Raw genomic sequence first — 22,808 nt, 5'->3', positions numbered from 1 at the left:
CGTTTAAATGGTATATCATCTCTCCGTGCCGCACAACTCGTGGTGGACTCAGGCTAATAGCCTAGGGTTTATTCGGGTCTCCATGGTCCTTTGCATGGCTTGGTGTACTTAGCTTACTAAGCCTAGTATTATCGACATGATCGCCTGTTTCTGGCTGGCCCCTGCTCCGGTGGCATCCCTGCTTCTATATATACAAATCCCTCCGGAACAACAATGTGATCGGTGATACGTTCTGAGCCGTTCGAGTCCCTGACGCACCCGATCGGCCAGTATCCCAGCACCCAACTTTGAACTTGCCCACGCTTTAAACACCGAGTCGACCAGGGGCCCGAACTTTCAGGAGCGTGGGAAGCGATGTCTCTTTAATGACATAAAGAGTCTTTATCTCAAGACGCGGGACTAACACACGTTCGTCGACGCCAAGTCCCTTATCCCTATTCCACTGCCTCTGACCATGCTTGAAGTTGTGAACAATCTCGGTGACTCAAACCGGTTCTTGAGTTGCCTCGAAATGTTGCCCTGCTATACCTCCGAGTCTTGCCAGTGGAGGTATCGGGCAAAGTCATTCAAAGAATTCGCTATCAAAAAACACCAGTGTATGATCGCCAGCAGAACTAATATTTACTACAACTAAATGCAACATACAATCAAACTACAGTCTACAGCCCACTCAAATACAAATATCGTTAATACCGAATCCAAAAGTACTACAGACTCCAAATCAGATAATAGATCAGCGGAACACTAGCGGCCCATAAATATGCGACAGATAAAAATAAAGGTATCACTGGTATAACTATCATGGAATCACGTCCTGGATACTGTGAATTCTACTTCCCGGGCCATCTCGTTCAGAAGGAATGGAATATCATCTTCGGCTATACCACATTCCTGCAAGACTGTCGGCCAGTTATGTTGCTCGTAGTCTTGGGTTTGCTGGAGGCACTGGATCACCTCACGGCGAACAACGGCGGAAGCCGCGCACAGCCGCAGGGCATTGTCTAGCGGAAAACTGAAATTATGATTATGACTCCGGGTAGACCGTTCGCGGAGTATAGGTGAATCGCGATACGGAATGGGAAAGTCACCCACTGAGCTCTCGGATGCGTTTAAAGAGCCTTCCCGGCTGGGTGAAAACATGCTAGGGATGTCTGTCTGCGAAGGGTGATGTTCCACAACGACGGGTTGCTGGGGCAAATTTTCTTCCTTCTGTGGTGAATCACTGATGTCGCCTCGGGTGATCGCAGCTGATTGTGAAGAGAATCTAGGATAGAGTGGTGGAACAATTTCGGGTGTACGAGGACCTGGATAACTGGAATGCGAACTAGAAGAGCTCTTGGAGATAGACGAAAAAGGCCGAGAATTGGCTGGTGGCGGTAGGTGAAATCGCGAATTATAGTCGTCAGTTGCATCTAATGGAAGATCGGGGAGGGGGGACGTTGGGGGTGGAGAATTGAATGAAGTTCGGAGTTTTTTTGGAGAATGGGTAGATGGTGATGAAATCGACGGTGATGGGAGAGTAGAGGAGCGAGAGCGACCGGAGCTGATTTGAAAAGCATACGGTGACAGTACGGGCAACCTTCCTGGGGTGTTGGTGGGTGGCAGCGAAGGTCTCCTCAACGAAGTCTCGTAAGCCTTGTATGAAGCCTCCTCGGGAGGTAGCCGACCCTCCTCCATTATTGGGGGATCTACATGTTCAACGGGTGAATAAGACAGCTGTAACCAGCTTTGGGGGGTGGAGGGGCCGGGACTTGGAGTTGCAAAATCTCGCAGCGCCGGCACGCTCTGACGACTGTCCCGGCGAGTCAAGGCAGCCGTTTCACGGAGGACAAAGTCAGGCAGGGGTAAATCTGGTGATCGTGGAAGACATGTAGATGCTCTGGCATCTCGGAAAGCGGGATGTAAAGTGATGTCATTGATGAACTACGTTCAGGAAGTTGTGTTAACGAAGGGCGGTAACGGTGAAATCTCAAGGTCACCAACTTTCAATTCCAGTTGTCGCAACTTTTTTAAAATGTGTTCAGTCGGCCGTCCTTTCTCTTGCTTTCGTGCTATGTACTTCGTAAGGGCTTGCCTAGCCTTGTTAGTGTCAGTCCCGCAGTTAGCGAGCACAGTGATGACCTAACGTAGTAAGTATAGTACTATATATGAATATGAACGCGGGAATAAGACACTCACCTCCATTTGGGAATCACCATTGAAGATGGTGCTCATGTTACTAATAAGTATATGGGGCTTCCTGGTTGTATCAGGTAGTTTTGACGGAAGTGGATGGTATAAATGGTGGAATGACAGTAGGGGGGAAAATGTGCAATCGAGGTTCAAGAAGCGCCTGGACTGCTCATCAACGTTTATGAACGATTTGAAACGTTACCGCAGATTGCCAGATGACCGAGACCGGTCCTGTGCTGCGTTCGGTGTACCAGTACCCACCAAACGTGCCTACATTAACGCACGTTTGCCGACGTAGATGGTAACATTCTTCTAGCCGCGGTGCTCAATTTAGCCTGTAACAATCTCAAAAGCTTAAGGTGGGAATGAGTTGCGCTCAAACTTAAAGCTTTGAAGATTCACTTACATCCCAGAACGTAAAAGTGCATCATGCATGTTTGGTAGGGGTACTCTCGTACTCTTCCAAAGTCCTCATTTACAGCACGTTCGTCTGTATTTGCTGCACGCCTGATAATAGTCTATCCCCGACTCGCCAGAGGAGGGCTTTTGCGGGGTACTCTGTTTTTATCTGAGTCATCGTTGTGAATGTCTGATAATAGTCTATAGTACCTGCCAAGGACTACTGAAATAGACCATGAGCATTGGCAGCACAATACCACAGAATTTTCGGAAGAATCCCGATGGGATCGTCACTCAGGGCCAGAAAGAAAATCACCACAAATCAAGGCACTTCATTGACATTGATGAGTCATGCACTACATAGGCACCACGAGAGTCACCAGGTTGTTCAGTTGATACACCTGACTGCACAATTCTAGTCTGCGGACTCATATCGGGTGTTCCCTCTACGTACAGTTCTAGCAGGTAAAAGACCTTCCACTTGTTTCATTCGAGTCGCAACCACGCCGTTCCCGGATCTCTAGCTTGACGGAACGTGAACGTGACAACTCATGTGAGTCTGATTATCAGGTGATCACGATGGACGTACTACCATTTACCTAACACAAACTAATTATGGGGCCGAGTACACAGGGTACCCGGCATTCTATGGTGAATGTTCCATTATGATCTGCCTAAGGGGTGATTGAATGGAGTAGGCTAATCGAGTCACAACCTTCGAACGAAGGACCCTGGATCAGAACTGGGGTTGACACAGACGTCAGCTGAATCAGCGCAGTGCTGGCAATAGAATGGCTCTACGGGTAATTTCAATTTTCGGAGAGTAGGTTTGTCCCACTGCCGCATCACAAAGCTCTGCCTTACCTTATCTCAACCTGTCAGAAAATAATTTATTGGCTGTCCTTGTCAGACGATGCTAAATTCTTTTCTATTTGCAATGACCGTCTAATATCCATTTGGGACTCCAGGAATTCATTTGCGGAAGTACGTACGTAGTACTAGCTCACCACTGAGCGTTCGAACGTTCGAACAATATTAATCATTGATCATCGCTAACTGGGTTCCAAGTGTTTCATGTACATCAACACACAGTACCAACAAGCTCCGACAACCTCGAATCGATGATGATCAGTTCTGAAGGAAGAAACTGGTCCCTGTTCGTCTATTCACTATTATCCAGTTTCCGCTTCTTGGTCTGCCTAGTGTCGACCTGAGAACTCGATGCCGTCGTAGTAAAACTCTATTGTTGTCCGCTGCGACAGTTGGTCTTGCGATGCCGTCTGGTACCTGCGCTACAAAGCCAGGCAAGTCACCTGCGGAGCGCGTGTGCGTTACCCAGAGTTCAGGATCAGAAAAGTCGGTCGCCCTGCTACGCGAGGGTCCGGCAGCAGGTTTGCAGCGGCAGCTGTGGTGAAAGGATAATAATAGGGGTAGTATATCCCAGTAGGGCCCGTTGTACCAAGAATTAATGTACCAGGTGAACCGGAGGCATATGTATGCGTGTTTGAAGTATTGTTCACGGCGGCGTTCGCATTGCTTCCCGCGCTGGGGGTCTGGTTGGTATTATATTGAGAGTAGTACGCATGTGCAAAAGCAGCAACTGCCACCCCATGTTCAGCACCGCCCGTTGTGTTCACAGATCCAGGTCGCACACTTTCGGTGGAGACGCGTGCTTTTTGTGGATGCAGCAATAGTTGGGATTGGATTCGCCGTGTGCGTGGACGCAGTACCAGAGCCTCCAGCAGACCTGCTCGAAGGGCCGCACCTTACGGCATTAGTGGGGGCCATGGCTGCCGTTGACGCACTCGCAGGGGGGGCCGCTGTGGATGCCGGGGCAACAGGGTGCAGGCGGGCAGGTATAACGATAGTGAGGGGAGCCGATGCGCCACTACCCCGACCACGCCCTCGTCCGTCGCCTCTATTCCCCTTCGCCCGCGATAGAGACGCCCGCCTCTAACAGAGGCTGCTGGTGCATGTGCCGAGTCCTGAGTGCCAGTCGTTGCCCCCAACGGGATTGCAGTGGTATTCGCATGTCCGGCAATGTCGGGTGCTGATGATGCATGAAACCCGGAGGCCAGGGCACAGCCAAAGGAGGGTGGCGCAAGGTAACGGGCGTCAACCTCAGATTCGAGCAAACGGCAGGGCCGCTGATCGCTCGTTGCGAATTCCGATCAATCGAGATTTTTGAATTAGCTGAAGACTGAGATGTTGAATGGGTGTTAGTGGGAGGCATGGGCATGCGAGGAGGCATCACTCTGCCGCACGTGGGACACTTGGCGCCTGTAAACACGACTGCATTCGCCTCCATCTTCCGCAAGATCCCATGGAGGGGCGTATAATACAAGCTCCCATTGTTAGGTGTATGATAAATACTGGCAGAGGGGGTGTACACCACCCGCTGCAGAAGGGTTGGGAGTTGTTGCGTACTTCTGTGCAGCTTGAGAGACAGTACTCTAAAATTATTGTCCAATTGTCACGTGATGTTTGTAAAATCCGCAACATCTACCTTAATGTTTTGAATATTCAATTTTGCTTTACTACCCGCGTTGATGTCCTCACAGTATGACGTGCTTATTGTAGGCGCTGGTATCGCTGGCTCCGCTCTTGCCCATGCACTGTCACAGTCTTCAGCTCCACAACGCCGTATTGCACTCCTCGAGCGGAGTCTTGCTGAACCTGACCGCATAGTCGGCGAGCTGCTCCAACCTGCCGGTGTCGCCTTCCTCGACAAACTTGGTTTACAGGGTGCATTAGAAGGTATAGACGCGATACCAGTACACGGATACGCGGTCGTTCAAGATGGTCGCATTGTCCATATCCCCTACCCTGACGGACGAGAAGGACGGAGTTTCCACCATGGACTATTCGTGCAGGGACTGAGGGAACACGCAATGCGCGCAAAAGGTGTGGATGTCATCGAAGCAACAGTAAACGAACTGGTGGAAGAGGAAGGAATGGTTGTCGGTGTAAAGGCTACGCGTTCTAGCGGGAAAGAGAAGCAAGTTTTCCGCGCAGACTTAACAGTTATTGCAGACGGGTGCTTCTCGAACTTCCGTAGTGCCGTACAAGGTCCATCTGGACGCCCTTCAAATACCAGGTCGCATTTCTGTGGTGCGATACTCAAGGATGCACGATTGCCGATATCGCAGCATGGCACTGTCGCACTCGTACGTGGCCACGGACCTGTTCTACTATACCAAATATCAGAACACGATACCCGCATTCTGGTAGATGTAAAAGGTCCCGTACCATCCGACTTGAAGGTTTGTTTTCTGCCGTTCATAGTTGGCATGTGCTCAAGACCCCCCAGAAACATATCCTCACTAAAATTTTGCCTTCCCTCCCTAATCAACTACACGAGCCGATCCGCGCTGCTCTTGCTACTGATCGTGTTCGCCGCATGCCTAACTCGTTCTTACCGCCTGCCTCTCAGACGCACAAACGTGGTGTCATCCTTCTCGGGGACGCCTGGAACATGCGCCATCCGCTAACAGGCGGCGGTATGACCGTTGCACTGTCCGACGTATACATACTTTCCCAGCACCTTGATAAGATAAACGACCTACTGGACTGGAGTCAGATGAAGGATGTCCTCGACAAATGGTGGTGGGAACGCAAAGGGTTGGCTGCGACCATCAATATTATGAGCATTGCCCTTTACGACGTGTTTGGGGCTGATGGCGAGTGTTTGACTGTTTTCCAAGACGGATGTTTCAAGTATTTCGAAAGGGGAGGGGAATCCGTCCGTGGTCCAATATCGTTGCTGAGTGGGTGAGTGATTTCCAAGTGACGATTGCCGTGTTTTCTGTGTTGACTGCCGACCTAGAATTGCGCCTTCAACCTCACTCCTTGCATACCACTTCTTCTATGTGGCAATTTATTCTATATGGGTGCTCTTTGCACATCCTCGACGTATACATGCGCCTCGCGCAAATAGCGAGTCGCATGTGAATGGCACCCCCGATATGACCGGGAATGGTGGAGTGCACACTGACGAAAAACATTCGGACGTGCATATCATGCAAATACCCTCAATATTAGATTACCCTCGATTATTCTGGCTGAGCTGTAGAGTCGTACGTTCTGCTACTTAATCTTTAGTGGTGCCGGCTGACGTTTTTCTGTAGTTATGGACAGCCTGTACAATATTTGGACCCCTACTATGGACAGAGATTCGTTGGTGGTGAGCTTGTTGGAACGATTCAGGACAGTTTCTATATTTTGGAATTATTGTACTTACCTGCGGCGTATGGAGGTACAGCTGTGAACAGTATTCAGATGTGTTTATGGCTTGTTATAATCTTCTACATAAGTCTGTTATTAACTGAGAAACGGTGGTGGACGTGTAGTGTACAGTATGCATTGCAGGATTCCTACGTGAGCTGTGGTACATCACGGCAGGGATGGTGCAATATCGGGACCTTGTCGCGAACTCCTCATGGTAATCTAGATTTTCAGACATCCATGGCTATGTACCAATAACACAAATTTCTCGTAGTACACATAGCCATATTTAGCAAAAGCAAAATGATGTCCTACTATAGTCCTCATGGCCGCCACATCAAGGACTCATGCATTCACTGATGTAGGTGGCTGCACTCACACAAATTTGACGCTGTTGTCACTCGACAACTGGAGCACCAGGGGATCGGTGTAGCCTTTGATTTTTCCATCCTATGATTTCACGCTGTTAGCGATCTCGTATCTGTCAACACCACAGACCAACATCCAAGTCGCACCCAAGGTAATACGAGTTTGTGTGATACGAGTTTGTCTCAGGGAGGGCTTCTTGAACTCGAGCTCCTACGTTCAAGTTAGGGTGGCACCAAAATCTGGTGCTTCCCGGCGCTGCATGTCCTATACAACATCGCACTTTCACTCTAAAAAGTGACTCCCAAGCACCATCAAAACCGAAAGCCCCCAGATTATATGTGAACGCCACCAACCTCTCCCATTATCTGGAGCTGGACCTCTTGCCTGTGTAGCGAATAGGACTTATTGCCTGGGACGGAGACACTGCAATGGCGAGTCTCTTACCCAAGCTATCAGAGGCCGCTCCCGCTGGATTTCTCGATGACGACGGACCGGGGCAGGGGCCGTAGTCGAGTCACGAATACAGCCTGGTTGTGATGTGAAATATCTGAACGTGCTGTGGAAAAAGTGGACAAAATAATCAGAGAGGTGATGAATACTATCATCGACGAGAAGATATCTCCAGGCGCCTCCAGCCGAGATCTAGTCACAAACGAAAGGGGTAGATGGATGATATTGCGAATCTACAGGCAGAATGAGGTAAAGGACTCTAAACTTCAAGGACTAGTGGTATGGCAGCCGAGGAAGAAAAATTGTCCGTAGATAATGGGATGGGCAATAGATCTATCATTACAAAATTCAAGCTTGGAAGAACAGCCATGTAACAAAAGGGGGATGATGTTCCAGTCGTGATGAAGTACAATGCGGAAGGAATTAGTCCAGGGAAAAAGGTTGGAGATTGAAAAGATCATCAAGTGACGATTGCCCCCTGGTGCCAACTTCAAAACGTTGGGCTTTTGTTCGAACAAATGGCCTTCGAAGACGAGGGGGCTCCCAGTTGTCGCTCGGCAAGTATTGGTGAGGAGCTGGTGGATAGTACGTATTTGCAGCTTCTGACTTCACATATTTTGCAAGCTGGTGGATTCTGTGCTTTTTTTTCGCCCAAGTATCTGGTGCTAAAAATTATTGGTCAATCTAGGTCTCCTGAATACTTGTCGCAGCAGATTTACGTACGTAACATAACGTCCGATGTTGCGTATGATGTCCGTGCCGACGAGACAGCAGTAGTATGCGCTGCAATCTGGGCGGTGCTTTCACAAGCGGCTAGTGGGTTCTTAGGCACTAGCAACTCCTCAATGCCCAGTTGGGCACGAGTATCAACTCCTCCGCACCGTATGACGAAATTACTCTCTAGAACAAACAGAAGCGAAGCGATTCGATCTGTATAAATGATGAATACGGAAATCCAACAGAATAATGACTGATATTTACCCCCTATGTCAGCGGGAAACGCGCGCCTGCGGCGTCTGATCGAAACAAGTAGTTTAAAATACGCCGACTTGTACGGCAAAAGTTCCTCTGGACAAAGAACGAAAAGGTACAAGACCACTCCCTCACGTTTGAGAGTCATGCGCGCGCCCTTAATACCGAGAACATTATTGAAAGAGTTTGCGAGACTTGAGATTATGTTTACCTCAGTCAGAGCGATCACCTACACGGAAAAATCATGGTCAGTTAACTATAAAAGATGATTTGATTGTAAAGGCGAGACCTTTCTACTGTAGCGTTGTAATTCATAGTCTTCCAAGTTACTGAATTTCATCAAGTCATTGATACCATCCAGAAAAAGGCCTAGAGAGCCCAGACGATCTGCCAGATCTTCAACGACTTCTCGACAATCGAATGCAGGGATGTCGGCATTCATGATGCGAAGTGCAAGTAGATGGGAAGATGGAAAGAGGCAGAACGAAGAGAAATATTGTCAACACGGAATATAAACACTGGGTCCACAAATATTAAAAGTGCTTGCCACAGGCCGTACAAGTACATTAAAAACGCTGCAGTTTCCAAACAGGAAATGTAAGATGTGGATGTTGTGGGCGGTGTGTGGGCGGCGGGCTGCTGATTGTCAGCCATAGCGTGCGTAAACCTGAGCTGTAGTAAAGATCCTGTTTGAAGGAGGGGATCCAGGAGTTTACTACGCTCGAACGTGCGAGCTGGACGTGCAACCATGTCATGAATGAAAGTGCAAAGGTTCTGATTGCTGATGCAGAAATGCAAGGATAATCCGACACGATAATCGTTAACTTTGCATGGGTTCATTGGGTGTCTTTATACATATGCATCGGATATATCAGGTACGAGCGAGTTTCAAATCGTGTCAAACAATCACCTCATGAGTTCATAACCCTTCCATAAGTCTCCGGAGAATGGGGGCAGTCTGCTTCCTCGTCGCGCTCGCATTACCCTGCTTGTATGCCTTTGTAACATATGACTCCCCAAACCGCGCTTCATCAGTCGTGACTTCTTCAGCATCCTCGTCCTCAGATTCCTCAGTCGCGTTGGCGCCGAACTTTGAGAAATCAAGCCTCTTCAGCTTGAGCTCTTCGCTTGATTCGAGGCCCTGCCAAAGTTTCTCTGCGATTCCTTCATCCGCCTTGATATCCAAAGTTGCTCCCGCCTTCCCTTCCCTTTCTTGCTCCGAAAAGTAGTGAGTATGCTATGCCGAGAACGCCAAGATCTCTTTCGGCGAGCCAGTCTTGAATTTCTTTTATAGGATAACTCGATGATACAAAGAATGCAGAGAGGCGAAGTGGGACGGTGGCAAGACCTGCATTTATTATATCGGATAACTCGATGATACAAAGAATGCAGAGAGGCGAAGTGGGACGGTGGCAAGACCTGCATTTATTATATCGGAAAATAGCGTCGCATCCTCGGATGCAGGCATGCTGAATGCGTACTCCTTGTAGTCTCTCCACAACAAGTCCCGCGTGCTGAGATGGGATACCGATAGCTTCTTCTCTCCCAACGCCGCAGACAGAGACTGAACGGAAGGGAGGGGGTAATTGATGATTGTTTATCTGATGATGCGGAGACTTGTTCATTGTGTCTAAAAGGGACTGGGGAATTAAAAACGCAGCTGCCTCCCTGTCGATATCCAGAGCTTTTCCTCCCTCTTTTAGGCCTTGGGTATCGATCAAAATAGCACTCAGCAAGAGCGTCGACAGTTCTGCGGGTATGAAAAGATTGGGGGACAATTGATACACTCTTGCAACAAGAGACGAGCAACTTCCAGCCGGTTCGACTATCCTGGGATCGGTTGTGTCCTTGTATTGTCCTTCATCCTCGTGGTAATCTATCACTGCAACAACCCTGGCTGTTGGAGATGCGTATCTAGTGTGAAGGTCGTTGTGATCCACAAGTGCGAACTGGGACACTCGTAGATCACTAGAGCAATAAAGCTCTTCAAAAGGGTAGTTGATTCCAGCAAGACCAAGGGCATGCAAATTCTCTGCTCTAAGGACGAAATCATCTTCAGGTGTAGTGATGTATGCGATCACTTTTCCGCTCGTGTTGGAGCGCAACCAAGCATATCCGAGTGCACTAGCGAGAGAATCGAGATCTATGTGATGCAAAACAACGGTAAGGACTGAAAAAGAGCGAAATACGGTTGATCATGCCGCCCGCTTCATTGCCCATCACCACTGTCCATCCCTCCGCATTATCAGCTAGAAAATTTGCCTTCCTGAGTCATGCTTTCAATGCTCGTACTGTGCTACAACGCCCTGATCCATCAGCACCAGATGACATTGTTTGCGCAACGCGAGAGTCTAAGACAAGACCTCTGTGATAAGAAGATAATCTCAACCATGGATTCGGTATACTTGAACCGTTAGGTATAATCCGCTTCGATCCGATCAGCCAATCACAGCGCGATATCCATCTGTCACGTGGTGAGAAAAAGCCATAGCCATGGACATGGCGCTGCCAACCGTACACAATTTGCGGAAGAACGTACGTAGTGCTCACCACTGAACGTTCGAACGTTCGAACAATATTGACTCATTGATCATCGCTAACTGGTTCTAAGTATACCATGTACATCAACATACAGTACCAACAAGCTCCTCTGACAACCTCGAACCGACGATGATCAGTTCTGAAGTAAGAAACCGATCCCTGTTCGTCTATTCACTATTATCCACTTTACGTTTCTTGGTCTGCCTAGCGCCGACCTGAGAACTTGATACCACCGTAGCATCAACTCTATTGTTGTTCGCTGCGCCAGTTGGTCTCGAGACGCTGTCTGGTACCTGCGTTGCAAAGCCAGGCAAGTCGCCTGCAGAGCGCGTGTGCGTTACCCAGAGTTCGGGATCAGAAAAATCGGTCGCCCTGCCACGCGAGGGTCCGGCAGCAGCGTTTGCGGTGTTGGGAGCTGTGGCTGTGGTGAAAGGATAGTAATAGGGGTAGTATACCCCAGTAGGGCCCGTTGTACCAAGAAGCAATGTACCAGATGGGCCAGAGGCATATGTATGGGTAATTGCAGTATTGTTCACGGGGCGTTCGCATGGCTTCCTGCACTGAGGGTCTGGTTGGTGTTATATTGAGAGTAGTATGCGTGTGCAAAAGCAGCGACCGCCACCCCGTGTTCAGTTGTGTTCATAGATCTAGGTCGGACACTTGCAGTGGGAACGCGTGCTTCTGTGGACGCAGCGGTAATTGGGATTGGATTCGCCGTGTGCGTGGACGTAGTACCAGAGCCTCCAGCAGGTCTGCCCGAAGGGTCGCACCTCACAGCATTAGTGGGAGCCATGGCTGCCGTTGACACACTCGCAGGGGGGACCGCTGTGGATGCCGGGGCAACAGGGCGCGGGCGGGCAGGTATAACGATAGTGAGGGGAGCCGATGCGCCACTACCCCGACCATGCCCTCGTGCGTCGCCTCTATTCCCCCTCGCACCCAAATAGAGACGCCCGCCTCTAACAGAGGCTACTGGTCCCTGTGCGGAATCCTGAGTGCCAGTCGTTGCCCCCGACAGTGCTGCAGTGGTATTCGCATGTTGGGCAGTGTCGGGTGCTGATGATGCATGAAACACGAAGGGTGGAAGCCTAATGGGCCAAGGCACAGCCAAAGAAGGGTGGCGCACGGTAACAGGCGCCAACCTCAGATTCGAGCTAACGGTAGGGCTGGTGATCGCTCGTTGCGAATTCCAATCAATCGAGATTTTTGAATGAGCTGAAGACTGAGATGCTGAATGGGTGTTAGTGGGAGTCATGGGCATGCGAGGAGGCATCACTCTGCCGCACGTGGGACACTTGGCGCCTGTAAAGACGACTGCATTCGCCTCCATCTTGCGCAAGATCCCATGGATCCCACGGAGAGGCGTATAATACAAGCTCCCATTGTTAGGTGTATGATAGATACTGGCAGAGGGGGTGCACACCACTACACCCGCTGCAGAAGGGTTGGGAGTTGTTACGTTCTTCTGTGCAGCTTGAGAGAAAGCTTTGTACGTTTCATGTTCCGAAGTTGTCGAATCCTGCACTTTCTTCGCCTGTTCTTTCTTGCGCTGGCGAGCTTTGGTCTGCTTCTCACTTTCAGCCAGTGCCGCTGCTTGCGCTTGCTTGGAAACCTTGACTTGTCTACCAGATCTTGTCGTCACAGGAAGGTTCACGGGAAGTTTTAATGGTGACCGAGCTACAATGCAAGGTCATAAATAACTGCTTCACAATCAGTATCTCAGAGGTGGCTTACGCCGGTGTTGCTCGAGGGTATCATGAATACGAGAGCTGGATTCCACAGCAAAAGGCAATTGTTGGCTCATCTCGAAATCTAACGAAAAGCAATCAGGTATATATTTAGAGCGCTGACCGAGCCACCCAACCATATCCAAACGCAAAGTCTTCAATATCCAGGATAGCAGCTCCACGACCACGCATGTTCGCAAGTGCTGCATCTGCGATACTATCAATAAGTTGGGTGTGGGCTTCATAGAAAGTGTTCGTGATGATCGTCAAAAGCTATAGGAGGCAATCATATCGAGAGCTCTGGATATTCTTTAGAGTGGTTCTCACCACAGGTATATCGCTTCCCACAGTTGACATCCCAAAACGTGCGCGAAAGTACTCTGTTGCCCATCTATGCACGTCCGTGAAATTCTCGATCAGCTGAGGACCGAGTTGACGAGATGAATCAATAGGTGTATCTTTGGGGTGGTCGCGATTGGCAAGCAATTGCAATGCCCCTTGAATAAATTGAGAAGGTTCGTTAAGCTATAGAACCGTCAATGTGGCGTTTACGTGATAAAAACAAAAAGAACTTGCCGATACATTAACCCTCTGACCAAGTGGCAAAGGAATTTGCCTGTTGGCATAATCCTGTAGGATAGGCCGAGTATGTGTGACCCACTCGTCAGTTGACTAGAAGCCGAGTCGTGACATGCAGCAATTAAACGGAGCGCCACAACTCACAGAAAAATCGGGTGAAGGATATAATAGATTTCCATCGTCCGATGGGCCAAGATCAGTTGGATGTCGACCAGAAAAGAATTGGTGTTCTGTCAAAGCTTTCCCCTTGCCCTTTGCGGCAGCAGAATATCTCCCGTCAGGATTCTTCTTAGGCAATTCCTGAAGTGTGGACTGCACCAGCGGTGGGGCAATGGTTGACGGTAAGTTCTGAGTAGATGAGCCCATGCCACCAGGAAAGAGCTCGCGCAGTCGGTCAGGAAGAGTAGTGGAGTATACATTGTCGTACATGTCATCATCCGGAATGAGAGCTGGCGTTGTGGCATCGGAAGGACCGTAAGAGTAGGGTGAATCTGCTCCTGTGATGGGTTGTACTGATATAGGGTTAACGACAGGCTGGTATATCCCATCCTTACCAGTTCGGGAGGGTTGTTCGTGATGAGGTGAATAACGCAGTATCTACGTTTGAAGCAGCACGTTCGACACGAGTGGTTCTTCCAACCATATTGGCGATATATAAGATGAGTGATTCTATGTGCTGAATGAAGACTGGTACTTAAGAAAGACCAAGGAGTGCTGTGGACGCCCATCGTCATCGTCAAAGTACGTATACAGGTTGGAAAACAAAGGTGCAGAACACTGATTCGGCGTGAAAGAGTGTTAGACAAAGGAAAAATATGACTCGCAAAGGCTATCACGGTGCCGCTATACAATGAATCTGCATTGTCTGTGATTGTGTAGACTGCAGAATTGAAGTTTGAACAGGCTAGTTGGCTTTTGACAAGTACTTGCAATTGCCGAGTCCAGAGCGTTTGCCTGACGTAAGCGGCGGCGCCCACTGCAGTCTACTACTATTAGCCTGCAGGCTCCCTCGTCGACTGATCAATCGATCAGCGTTTCAACGTTTACCAGTAATCCTACATCGATGCTCAAATTTCAAAATTGCAAACCTGTGTATACAATTAGGCCCTTTAGCATCGTGGTTACACGCCTACCATCATACCGTATTCCTGTCAAGCACCGGTCACAGCCTCACTGCCGCGATAGCCTTTGAAGCGTACCCGGATGTCAACTCGATTCTCTATGATCCTGTTCAAGCCCGGTACACCTGTAGCTACTGAGCGCCGAGCGCTAAACAGCAGCTCGATCGTCTATCAATAACTGAAGGCTATCAGTCAAGATACGGTTCCCAGATCAACAACCACACCACGATAGTTCCCCACGCACGCCAACAACAGCGGCGGACAGCACAGGGTTAGTTGAGAGGCAGGGAATGCTATATATATAAGTCCCGTTCTCTGTCCCTGCAGTCGCCGTCACAGTTCTCCCGTTTCCTCATCCAGGGACACCTTTCATTTCTTTTTTCTTGTGTTACTACCTGTATATATATTTCTAGGGTGCAGGCCATCTTCCTCTAGGCCATCATCTATAGACTTCCGCGACCATGTCTTTCAGGATCTCGTTCTCCGACCTCCTTTATTTCACTCGCAATGCGAGAAAAGCGCCTCTCATCCCAGAGGGTTTCGTCCTCGAAACACCTCCAGAGCGCAAAGCTGTGGAAATCCAGCTCAAGCCAGAACCTCCAATATTCCGCTCAATACTTCCCACTATTTCCCAATCACAAGTAGCTTCGCCCGCATCTTCCATCCTGGAGATACCCCTGGGGCCTGTCATTTTGACAGGAGATAATAGCACGGAAACCCTTGTCAACGTTATTTCAAAGCCCGGATTTCCACCTCCAATTTTGCAGCTCTACCCATCTGCTAATAAGCCTGTGCAGACGCGACGCATATCATTCGCGGATTGTATCATGCCCTCGCGTCCTGTGGAACCCGTCAATGTCGTCGACGTGGGTCAGGTCCCGTCCAAGCCCTCCGCAGCCGCAGCGGAAACACCTGAGCAAGCAAAACCTTTCAGAGAGGACGTTCCTAATATGGAAAAGACATCAAAGAGGAAGAGCATCGTGCGGAGTATGTCCTTGCTTGCCTCTCGCACATCTGGCGCAAAGGCGCACCGCTTCTCAGTCTCTGCCTTTTCATCGCTGACGGGTGTCATGAATAAGCGGGCAAGCAAGCGGCCTTAGACCGCCCGGTTCAGGGGCGCAGGGAAGAAGACTCGAGAATAGCCTAGGAAGTGAATTCCGCAGAAGAGGCGCACCGATGCTTGAGATATGGTTTGGCATTAGACACGTGTTTGGTTGTATCCTATCCTATGATATCTGTAATTTCTGACCTAACCTTAATCACTTAGTAATTATGTTCTATGACATGTAGCCTCTAGGGGTGGTCCATGCAGTATTGCGAACTACTTTGGTCTAAATCACGATCTACATAATATACAACATTCAAGCTATGTAAAGACACTGTAATCGTATGTTATGGAACTGGGAAGTGTAGGATACACAATTGGCGTATGAAACGTTTATCTGATTATCATGCAGCCGCACGCGTCTAGGTACTGTTCCGGATTCGCTCCCCATAACGCCGAAATATCCAGGGACTGCAGGTACAATCAACAGGGGTGGCAAGAGGAGGAACAAGAACGGAGATGTACGCAGGACAACCTGGCATCAGGATTGCTACGACTGCAAGAATGGTATCGCCCTTCCCGAACCTCGATGCGCTGTACATCGCTATAGCAAATAACGAAAGTCCAAAGCCAGCTAACGACCGCAGGAAACAGATGACGGCTCACAAAAGGCGTTAGATAGGTGTGATCAAATACGGGAAAAGTACCAGAAGCAGCATGAAGCGGAAAGAAATCAACGATGTCAAGCTGTATGCACTGGAAATTCAAGGCAACGCCTACTCCTACAAAAGCGGCGCCCTATGAAGTGTCAGTAAGGGAACAGCGCCGACAGAATGAAACTAACGATATCTGGAACTATTCAATGGGTGTGGGCTTAGGCACTTCAGCCTACGATCGAGCACTCTGTTGGAAGTAGTAGATATTCGGGGAACATAGCGGCTGAAGGCACGTCTTGAACACTCAAGGAAGAGGACACAATAATCGTAACGAACTTAATCTGAACTCCGGCTTTCCAAGGCTCCATTTCTGTTCTTGAAAGGAGCATGAACCTTTCCAACAAGACGGGGCGTAAGCTAAATAAAATCAACAAGGATGAATGAAATACGACCATTGATTCACTCACTCTCTCGCAGTTCGAACAGTGTAAGGATTTTCACAACCGCATCAGCAATAGTAAATCCACGTCGACTAAAACTATTGGAAAAATGAGAGCAATAAATGATTAGTAAAAAACCACATACCACCCATCTCCAAATCCAGGCTGAGCGTTCAGTAATCCTGGGGAGCTGGAGTTAGATGAAGTTGTTAATGCACCTCGCTCGTGCTCAAACTTTCCGCTGAAACATGTGTACCTATAAATAAGTTGAGCTGCAACGCCGAAGGTCTGACTCGGTCCGTTGTGGCGGCCCGAATAAGTCACGGTCACTGCACGTCACGGTAAAATGTTAGACCAACACATCTACGAGGCAAGCTACTTAGATGGTCGATTCTGAGACGGGGCCGTATGTGCTGAGAGAGAACCACGACTCGTGCATGTACTCAGGGTGCGGGCCGCGGCCAGCCGGGAGCCATTACCAATGAACGCAGAACTCTGATCAAGCGTCACATGTAAGGTATATCGATAATCCAGGAACTCCACTTCCGCCATGGGTATTAATAAGGACAGTGCAGATATAAGCAAGCTTATCTTTTCCCCTCCCCCAAACGCTTCATCATGCCGGCTGTGCAACCTCCCTGCAAGGTCCTTGTCTCTGGTGCGAATGGCTATATCGCGATTTGGGTCGTGCGTACCCTTCTCGAGAAGGGGTACTCTGTCCGTGGAACAATTCGGTCTGAGGAAAAGGCAGCACACCTCAGGCAACTGTTCAGCTCGTATGGTGATAAGCATGAGGTGATCGTCGTCGAAGATATCACAAAGGTGTGCATAGGCAAGAAAGTGATCGCGCGGGACCTTACTGATGTATTCAAAATAGGAAGGTGCCTTTGACGAGGCAGTTCAAGGTGTCGATGCCATTGAGCACACAGCCTCCCCTTTTCACATGAATGCGGACGACCCGAATGGTACATTGACACGAATTAATGCCCTGATTTTCACTCACCTGTTCTTAGAACTTATCATTCCCGCCGTCAATGGCACTGTTGGGATCCTGAAGAGTGCTCTCAAGTATGGGTAGGTACTTTGTCGCCGTCTGAAGGTGTGCGCTGTTAATTGATATTGCGTCAGTCAATCTGTCAAGCGTGTCGTGGTTACTTCATCAGGAGCTGCGATTCTGCGTGATACGCCAACACCATCTACTTTCTCCGAACTGGACTGGAACGAGCAATGTCTGGAAGTCGTGAGGGAAAAAGGTCGCGAAGCGCCTAATATGATGAAGTATCGTGCTTCGAAGACTCTTGCTGAGAAAGGTACGTGGTATCAAATTTGCTCATCGTGGATTGGCGATTCTCATATCCTTGCAGCGGCTTGGGAGTTCTGGAACACGCATAAGGCCAATGTCGGCTGGGATCTCACTGTCCTTAATCCACCTTTTGTGAGTTTTACATCAGGAATTTTAACCGGGACGAACTCACCCATTTCTCAATGATAGGTCTTTGGGGTATGTCGGAAACGTACTTCTCATTCGATTTCCCCTATTTAAATCTACTTCTTCCATGATAGCCCGCTATCAACGCGGCCACAGCACCGTCGGGATTGGGCACGTCCTCGAACATGTTTTACAACTATGTCGCCCATCCAAACTCCAACGGAGCAACAAACGAGTTCCTTGCTTCCGTCGGTACAGCCTGGATCGATGTACGTGACCTTGCAGAAGCGCATGCCATCTCGCTCGAGAAGGAAGCTGCAGGTGGCGAACGAATGATCGTTAGTGCAGGTACGATAGCTCCATCCATCCAGCAATGATCAGGCACTCACCTTTGCCCCAGGACTTTGGAAATGGCAGGATTTCAGTAGGTGCACTCTGTAGTGCTGCTGCTCTATTACTCACATGATATTTCGTAGTTGACGCTGCTAATACAATCTCGCCGCCACCGAAACTCACAACAGGTGGTCTGCCGAAGGGTAACCCTGGTGCTGGTACTGGACACCCCTCCACGGTACACCTTCTTCACTACGACACCGCGAAGGCTGCACGAATCCTGGGGCTCAAGTACCGAACTATCGCAGAGACGACGAAGGACACGCTGGCGGACTACGAAGCAAAGGGATGGTGATACGTTTTGTACCAAGAATTTGGATGGATTGTACCGTCATGGCCGCAATTGGATGAATAAATGTGAGAATTGAACGTTTCTACACAATCAGTACTCTTAGTATATACATGTGAAGCACAGGCAACTAGGCTAAAAGGTTTTGCTGAGACGAGCAGGTATAGCAGTATTCGAATTCCATCTGTCTGCGTGGCACAACCAATTATTCATACCGACGAATGCGTGTATTCTAATACCACGTCTGAAGTTCAGCCGCTCCACATTTAGGTTTGGCTTTCTAACATAGTGACCTGCCTGTGCAATGTCATTCAAACACTATTTGCAAGAGAGGAAGAGTGTTGAGAGGTGATCCGTCAGAGCACCCGAGTCGGTACCACTCTAATATCACGTCTGTCATGACTGTCATGACTGTCATTGCATGTCACTCACCTAGTTATGATTATTTTCTTTCTTCCTTGCTACTTAAGGCAGCTAGATGCCATCATCGCACCTCAGTCTCTTTGACCATAGACTGAGGTGTGTACGCTGTTCTCATTCCTACATACAAAGTACTCATTAGCACACCCATTAGGCTCGCGCTACTTTAGGTTTGTGCATTAGGAATAATAGTCTCTTTGACCATAGACTGAGGCTCGCGCTACTTTAGCTCTCACCTCAATAAAGAGGAAAAGACAACAGCTAAATAACACCAGTTGAGCTTTCTGAAGATAGAGAGCCAATCTATTTCGGAATGGTAATAGGTCACACATCACCCATGGAAAGTCGATACATTGCAACCACACCAGATTAGACATGAGAGCCAGCAGTAATCCCAGAAAATCTGAGATTGAGATACTGCCTCATATGTAGAATACAGCCCTTCATCCAATATTTCAGGGTGTTAATATGGCCAGCTAGTGCGGGCCACATCGCCAGGATAACTATGGCGGCCCTAAATTGGACATGCAATTGAGAAGGTGAGAGTATCAGAAGTGCGGAAAATCACAATGGATAATGCTGCAGCAAAGAATATTGCTCTGTCAAAGAATGAGTCACTACGCCGTGGTATTTAACCCGAAACGCACCCCCAAATCAGGAATGCAAATGGCAGACTGAGCATCAGGGCAAGGCGGTCGGTGGAAAGCGACATTCTAAACATGAACGAGGCCTGTAGACACAATTAATAGAAATCCAATAATTTGAAAAACAAAACATACCAAACGTCTGTAGGGGTACCGCTGGCTGTCATAGACTTGTCTAGCAAATCCTAGTGTGACCACCAACGAGCCCAAAGCACAAAGGATAGATAGATAAGATACAAGGGTCGCGAACGTCTGAGTCTGGACGATTGGAACCCCGAGAAAGCTAATATCAACAGCAAGCATCACAGTAGACTAGCATGGACATTGATTACATCGAAAATATAAAACAAAAGTGCAACTCACGAATATTGTGTATCCGTTCCATTCGCCATTGAGACTGTCGATAAAATTCCTATACCGCCTCATTTGAATGATGCTACTGTCGACACGTATCATGCGAAGGGCCTTGCTATGAGCATCAGGGGATCCAAACATAATAAAATCCATGACTTGAAAAAGGATAGTTTTCGAGCACGGGTTGGAATCTCCGTATAACGATTGCTCTGCGTCAAGTCGGGCGATTGGTTGTCCAGAGAAATTTCGAAAGTTGGCCCTAGCTGGCAAGGTGATTAGGAAATGGGGTGCGCTTGCTACCAGCGTGAGCTCACTGATTCGTTTCATACATCGAGCTGAAATCAGTGAACATATCAGAAGCAATCTATTGACATTTGGCCTTCAGACTTACCAACGATACGAATAGAATGCTCATGCTCCCTGTTAATACTGCCTGAAAAGACAATCAATGAGGACATACCAGGTCAGGAAATGATTCACTCATAAGCAGATCCATAAGGTGGAGTATACTTGCAGTCTCATCCGAAGTAAAAGGTGATACAGATTTTTCGTCAGTGATATATTCTGTCACGGGTCATTCTGGTGCTGAGTGAGAGGCTTACTTTACTCACCTGCGTGGCCATGCATGACGACTTCTTTGAGTCTCACGACAACGTCTTTCGGAAGAAACCGTTTGTTTGGATATTGTTCAACGAATTTCCTGTCAATATCACGATGTATAAACCATGGGAGGCAGAAAAGGGCTATGAAAAAGCGTCAACACATCTACTCCGGCAAAGCGAGGGAACATACGTACGTCTGAGGCCGTACAAACCAGTACTGTGATTCTAGTGCATATCCTAGGAGTCGCGCGATGAGAGAAGCTCGAATGGAAAAAGAAAGAACTCACTAACATGGCTTTTGCGTTCTACACCTCGAACACCAAATATAACGTAATGAGATTCGTGGGCCTCGAACCAGAAAATCACACGTCTATCATGGTCAACAAAGTAGTAGCCAATGCATTTATTATCCTTATCCATGAACTCCAATGCCAACTCAACAGACGGATGCAAAACAATGTCTGCATTGTGCGCTTCTTCATACGCCTTCTCGGCAGCCTTGCCCATTCTGGTCGCAATTGCAGGATCTCGGACATTGGCATCAGTGAAAACCCTCTGGTAGGCAACATGAGTAAGAGTGCAGAGATAGGATAGACTTGGACGCACTTTATACGGGTGATAAAAAAACAAAGCCCCGTCCGGGTGCGTGAGCGGCTCCCATCCCGCTACTGGAGCGAGGTCCCTACGAGGCCATTTCAGTCTCGTCCTTGGCTTTCAATTAACAAAGTACTGACTCTGAACAGTCGAAAGGACCTTTCTCAATTTCAAACACTACATACTCATCTCGACTGTAGGCATGGATCACAACGGCGACGCACTCGATAAATGAAACTTGCGTACATCTTTACATCCCTGTCGTATCGCCCGATCTGTCGGGGTGTAATGGGCATCAGGGTGGTGTCAAGGGATTGTCCTGGCATCGGGCACTGTAGCGACGTGGTATGGATGTTGTGTTCGGACCCACTGCCAAAGCTCAATGGTGAACATGAGTTCTGCAGGGCCTGGTTTTTGGAAGCCATGACATGCATTCCTTCGTCAAGCGCTAGAGTTTGAGGGTGAACGTCCATTCCAAGTTGGGATCCTTCGTGACCTAGAGGCTCTTGAAGGATCGGCACTGCAAGTGTCAAAGACGCCGTCAATTTGTCTTGTTCGTTTGCCTGAGAGCTCAACGCTAAACCCCATTCTCTACAGGTTCTCTCTTTTCCTGGTCCACGGATGATATAACAGTGTCGAATCAGTCGCAGTAGGGCAGAGAGGATTCCTGTGTATGACCGAACTGCGGTCGCCTTGACAACCACCCTCAACCAGGAAAGGAATGTCCGGATGTGTCGTCCAGGCATAATCATGGAGGCACTTTGAGCCGAGTACAGAAACTGTCTGCTGGTGGGCGAGAATATGGTAGAATAATAGTCTTGCAGGTATCAACAAGTCGACAACGTGGGTGCCTGAGCACTCAAGGGTAGGCTGGCTACCAAGTGAGTGAAATCAGAGGACTGGTGAGAAAGTTATATTGGGTGACTTCCCGTAAGAATCGACAGATAAGAGGGCGTCTGTAGGAGTTTTGATAGCTTACCGTCGGCTAATTTACAAACAATATCTGTAAACCATAAGACATAGTAGAACGTGAATTTACAGTTATTTTTCCTCACTGTCATGGATATCGAAGCTCTGATGCAGCATGTCTTCACTGATGATGAGAAGCTGGAACTACAAGCGGCACTCGCAAAGGTGTGTTTGTGCAAGAGATGTTGTAATCAGCCCCAAGAGAATTGGAATGTGTAGATGGGCTCATTTTCAGAAAGGAAATACAGACGGAACACGATGTACAAGGTCAAACGCGCGAATTACTGGGGACCATCGATGACGGAGAAAACAAAAATTATTCAATTGATCCGGACGAGTTCCGAGAGCGAGACATCCAAAAAGAGTAAGGAAATTGCCTCGAATCAGACGTTTTGTGCGCGACGAAGTTAGGGCGAAAC

General features: G+C 48.6%; 9 protein-coding genes across 9 annotated transcripts; 3 read left to right on the top strand and 6 right to left on the bottom strand.

The window, feature by feature from the left end:
* Positions 1-720: 720 nt before the first annotated feature.
* On the bottom strand, positions 721-2,214 carry BJ212DRAFT_1513401 (uncharacterized protein; the record flags this gene model as incomplete). Its single annotated transcript, XM_041341663.1, has 3 exons — positions 721-1,923; positions 1,984-2,121; positions 2,179-2,214. 3 exons carry the CDS (start codon positions 2,212-2,214, stop codon positions 808-810), a joined length of 1,290 nt encoding a protein of 429 aa, XP_041191746.1. The 3' UTR covers positions 721-807.
* A 1,688-nt stretch (positions 2,215-3,902) lies between these two features.
* BJ212DRAFT_1482023 (uncharacterized protein) lies at positions 3,903-4,359 on the bottom strand (the record flags this gene model as incomplete). Its single annotated transcript, XM_041340350.1, has 2 exons — positions 3,903-4,171; positions 4,224-4,359. 2 exons carry the CDS (start codon positions 4,357-4,359, stop codon positions 3,903-3,905), a joined length of 405 nt encoding a protein of 134 aa, XP_041191745.1.
* A 724-nt stretch (positions 4,360-5,083) lies between these two features.
* On the top strand, positions 5,084-6,665 carry BJ212DRAFT_1577935 (squalene epoxidase-domain-containing protein; the record flags this gene model as incomplete). Its single annotated transcript, XM_041342206.1, has 3 exons — positions 5,084-5,834; positions 5,882-6,342; positions 6,398-6,665. The coding sequence occupies exons 1-3, from the start codon at positions 5,121-5,123 to the stop codon at positions 6,663-6,665; spliced, it is 1,443 nt and encodes a 480-aa protein (XP_041191744.1). The 5' UTR covers positions 5,084-5,120.
* A 1,316-nt stretch (positions 6,666-7,981) lies between these two features.
* On the bottom strand, positions 7,982-9,330 carry BJ212DRAFT_361899 (uncharacterized protein). Its single transcript, XM_041343010.1, has 5 exons — positions 8,876-9,330; positions 8,798-8,815; positions 8,596-8,743; positions 8,338-8,544; positions 7,982-8,279 (listed from the first exon to the last, which is right to left on the bottom strand). Exons 1-5 carry the CDS (start codon positions 9,026-9,028, stop codon positions 8,038-8,040), a joined length of 768 nt encoding a protein of 255 aa, XP_041191743.1. The 5' UTR covers positions 9,029-9,330; the 3' UTR covers positions 7,982-8,037.
* Positions 9,331-9,505: 175 nt separating this feature from the next.
* BJ212DRAFT_1447584 (uncharacterized protein) lies at positions 9,506-10,917 on the bottom strand (the record flags this gene model as incomplete). Its single annotated transcript, XM_041338417.1, has 5 exons — positions 9,506-9,794; positions 10,068-10,128; positions 10,157-10,729; positions 10,788-10,835; positions 10,887-10,917. 5 exons carry the CDS (start codon positions 10,915-10,917, stop codon positions 9,506-9,508), a joined length of 1,002 nt encoding a protein of 333 aa, XP_041191742.1.
* Positions 10,918-11,663: 746 nt separating this feature from the next.
* On the bottom strand, positions 11,664-14,352 carry BJ212DRAFT_1362610 (uncharacterized protein; the record flags this gene model as incomplete). The annotated part of the gene is made up of 7 exons (XM_041335957.1): positions 14,128-14,352; positions 13,578-14,065; positions 13,431-13,526; positions 13,182-13,379; positions 12,992-13,127; positions 12,862-12,939; positions 11,664-12,804 (listed from the first exon to the last, which is right to left on the bottom strand). Coding segments are annotated over exons 2-7 (1,934 nt in total), but the record flags the coding sequence as incomplete, so codon positions are not given.
* A 663-nt stretch (positions 14,353-15,015) lies between these two features.
* Positions 15,016-15,654, top strand: BJ212DRAFT_1300600 (uncharacterized protein; the record flags this gene model as incomplete). The annotated part of the gene is made up of 1 exon (XM_041333009.1): positions 15,016-15,654. One exon carries the CDS (start codon positions 15,016-15,018, stop codon positions 15,652-15,654), a length of 639 nt encoding a protein of 212 aa, XP_041191740.1.
* A 1,659-nt stretch (positions 15,655-17,313) lies between these two features.
* On the top strand, positions 17,314-18,812 carry BJ212DRAFT_1274119 (uncharacterized protein; the record flags this gene model as incomplete). Its single annotated transcript, XM_041331139.1, has 9 exons — positions 17,314-17,517; positions 17,573-17,660; positions 17,709-17,769; positions 17,824-18,005; positions 18,060-18,130; positions 18,188-18,196; positions 18,259-18,472; positions 18,525-18,548; positions 18,601-18,812. 9 exons carry the CDS (start codon positions 17,314-17,316, stop codon positions 18,810-18,812), a joined length of 1,065 nt encoding a protein of 354 aa, XP_041191739.1.
* A 679-nt stretch (positions 18,813-19,491) lies between these two features.
* BJ212DRAFT_361620 (uncharacterized protein) lies at positions 19,492-22,272 on the bottom strand. Its single transcript, XM_041343009.1, has 13 exons — positions 21,667-22,272; positions 21,561-21,614; positions 21,433-21,508; positions 21,114-21,381; positions 21,039-21,063; positions 20,836-20,924; positions 20,685-20,788; positions 20,616-20,634; positions 20,539-20,559; positions 20,234-20,487; positions 20,006-20,182; positions 19,874-19,956; positions 19,492-19,825 (listed from the first exon to the last, which is right to left on the bottom strand). The coding sequence occupies exons 1-13, from the start codon at positions 22,170-22,172 to the stop codon at positions 19,741-19,743; spliced, it is 1,761 nt and encodes a 586-aa protein (XP_041191738.1). The 5' UTR covers positions 22,173-22,272; the 3' UTR covers positions 19,492-19,740.
* Positions 22,273-22,808: the final 536 nt, after the last annotated feature.

Source organism: Suillus subaureus (assembly GCF_016647635.1).
Source record: "Suillus subaureus strain MN1 chromosome Unknown BJ212scaffold_21, whole genome shotgun sequence".
In the NCBI taxonomy this organism is placed as follows: Eukaryota; Fungi; Basidiomycota; class Agaricomycetes; order Boletales; family Suillaceae; genus Suillus; species Suillus subaureus.
This window is presented reverse-complemented; position numbering and strand designations above follow the sequence as displayed.

Bases quoted from the DNA above. Each gene is read 5' to 3' on its own strand.
- BJ212DRAFT_361899 (XM_041343010.1), bottom strand. From the start codon at position 9,028: ATGAATGCCGACATCCCTGCATTCGATTGTCGAGAAGTCGTTGAAGAT. The intron at 8,545-8,595 runs GTAAATATCAGT...TCATTTATACAG, and splicing joins GTTTCCCGCTGACATAGGGG to ATCGAATCGCTTCGCTTCTG. The intron at 8,280-8,337 runs GTACGTAAATCT...AATAATTTTTAG, and splicing joins AACATCGGACGTTATGTTAC to CACCAGATACTTGGGCGAAA.
- BJ212DRAFT_361620 (XM_041343009.1), bottom strand. From the start codon at position 22,172: ATGATTATGCCTGGACGACACATCCGGACATTCCTTTCCTGGTTGAGG. The intron at 21,509-21,560 runs GTCAGTACTTTG...ATGGCCTCGTAG, and splicing joins GGTCCTTTCGACTGTTCAGA to GGACCTCGCTCCAGTAGCGG. The intron at 20,488-20,538 runs GTGAGCTCACGC...TCACCTTGCCAG, and splicing joins TCGATGTATGAAACGAATCA to CTAGGGCCAACTTTCGAAAT.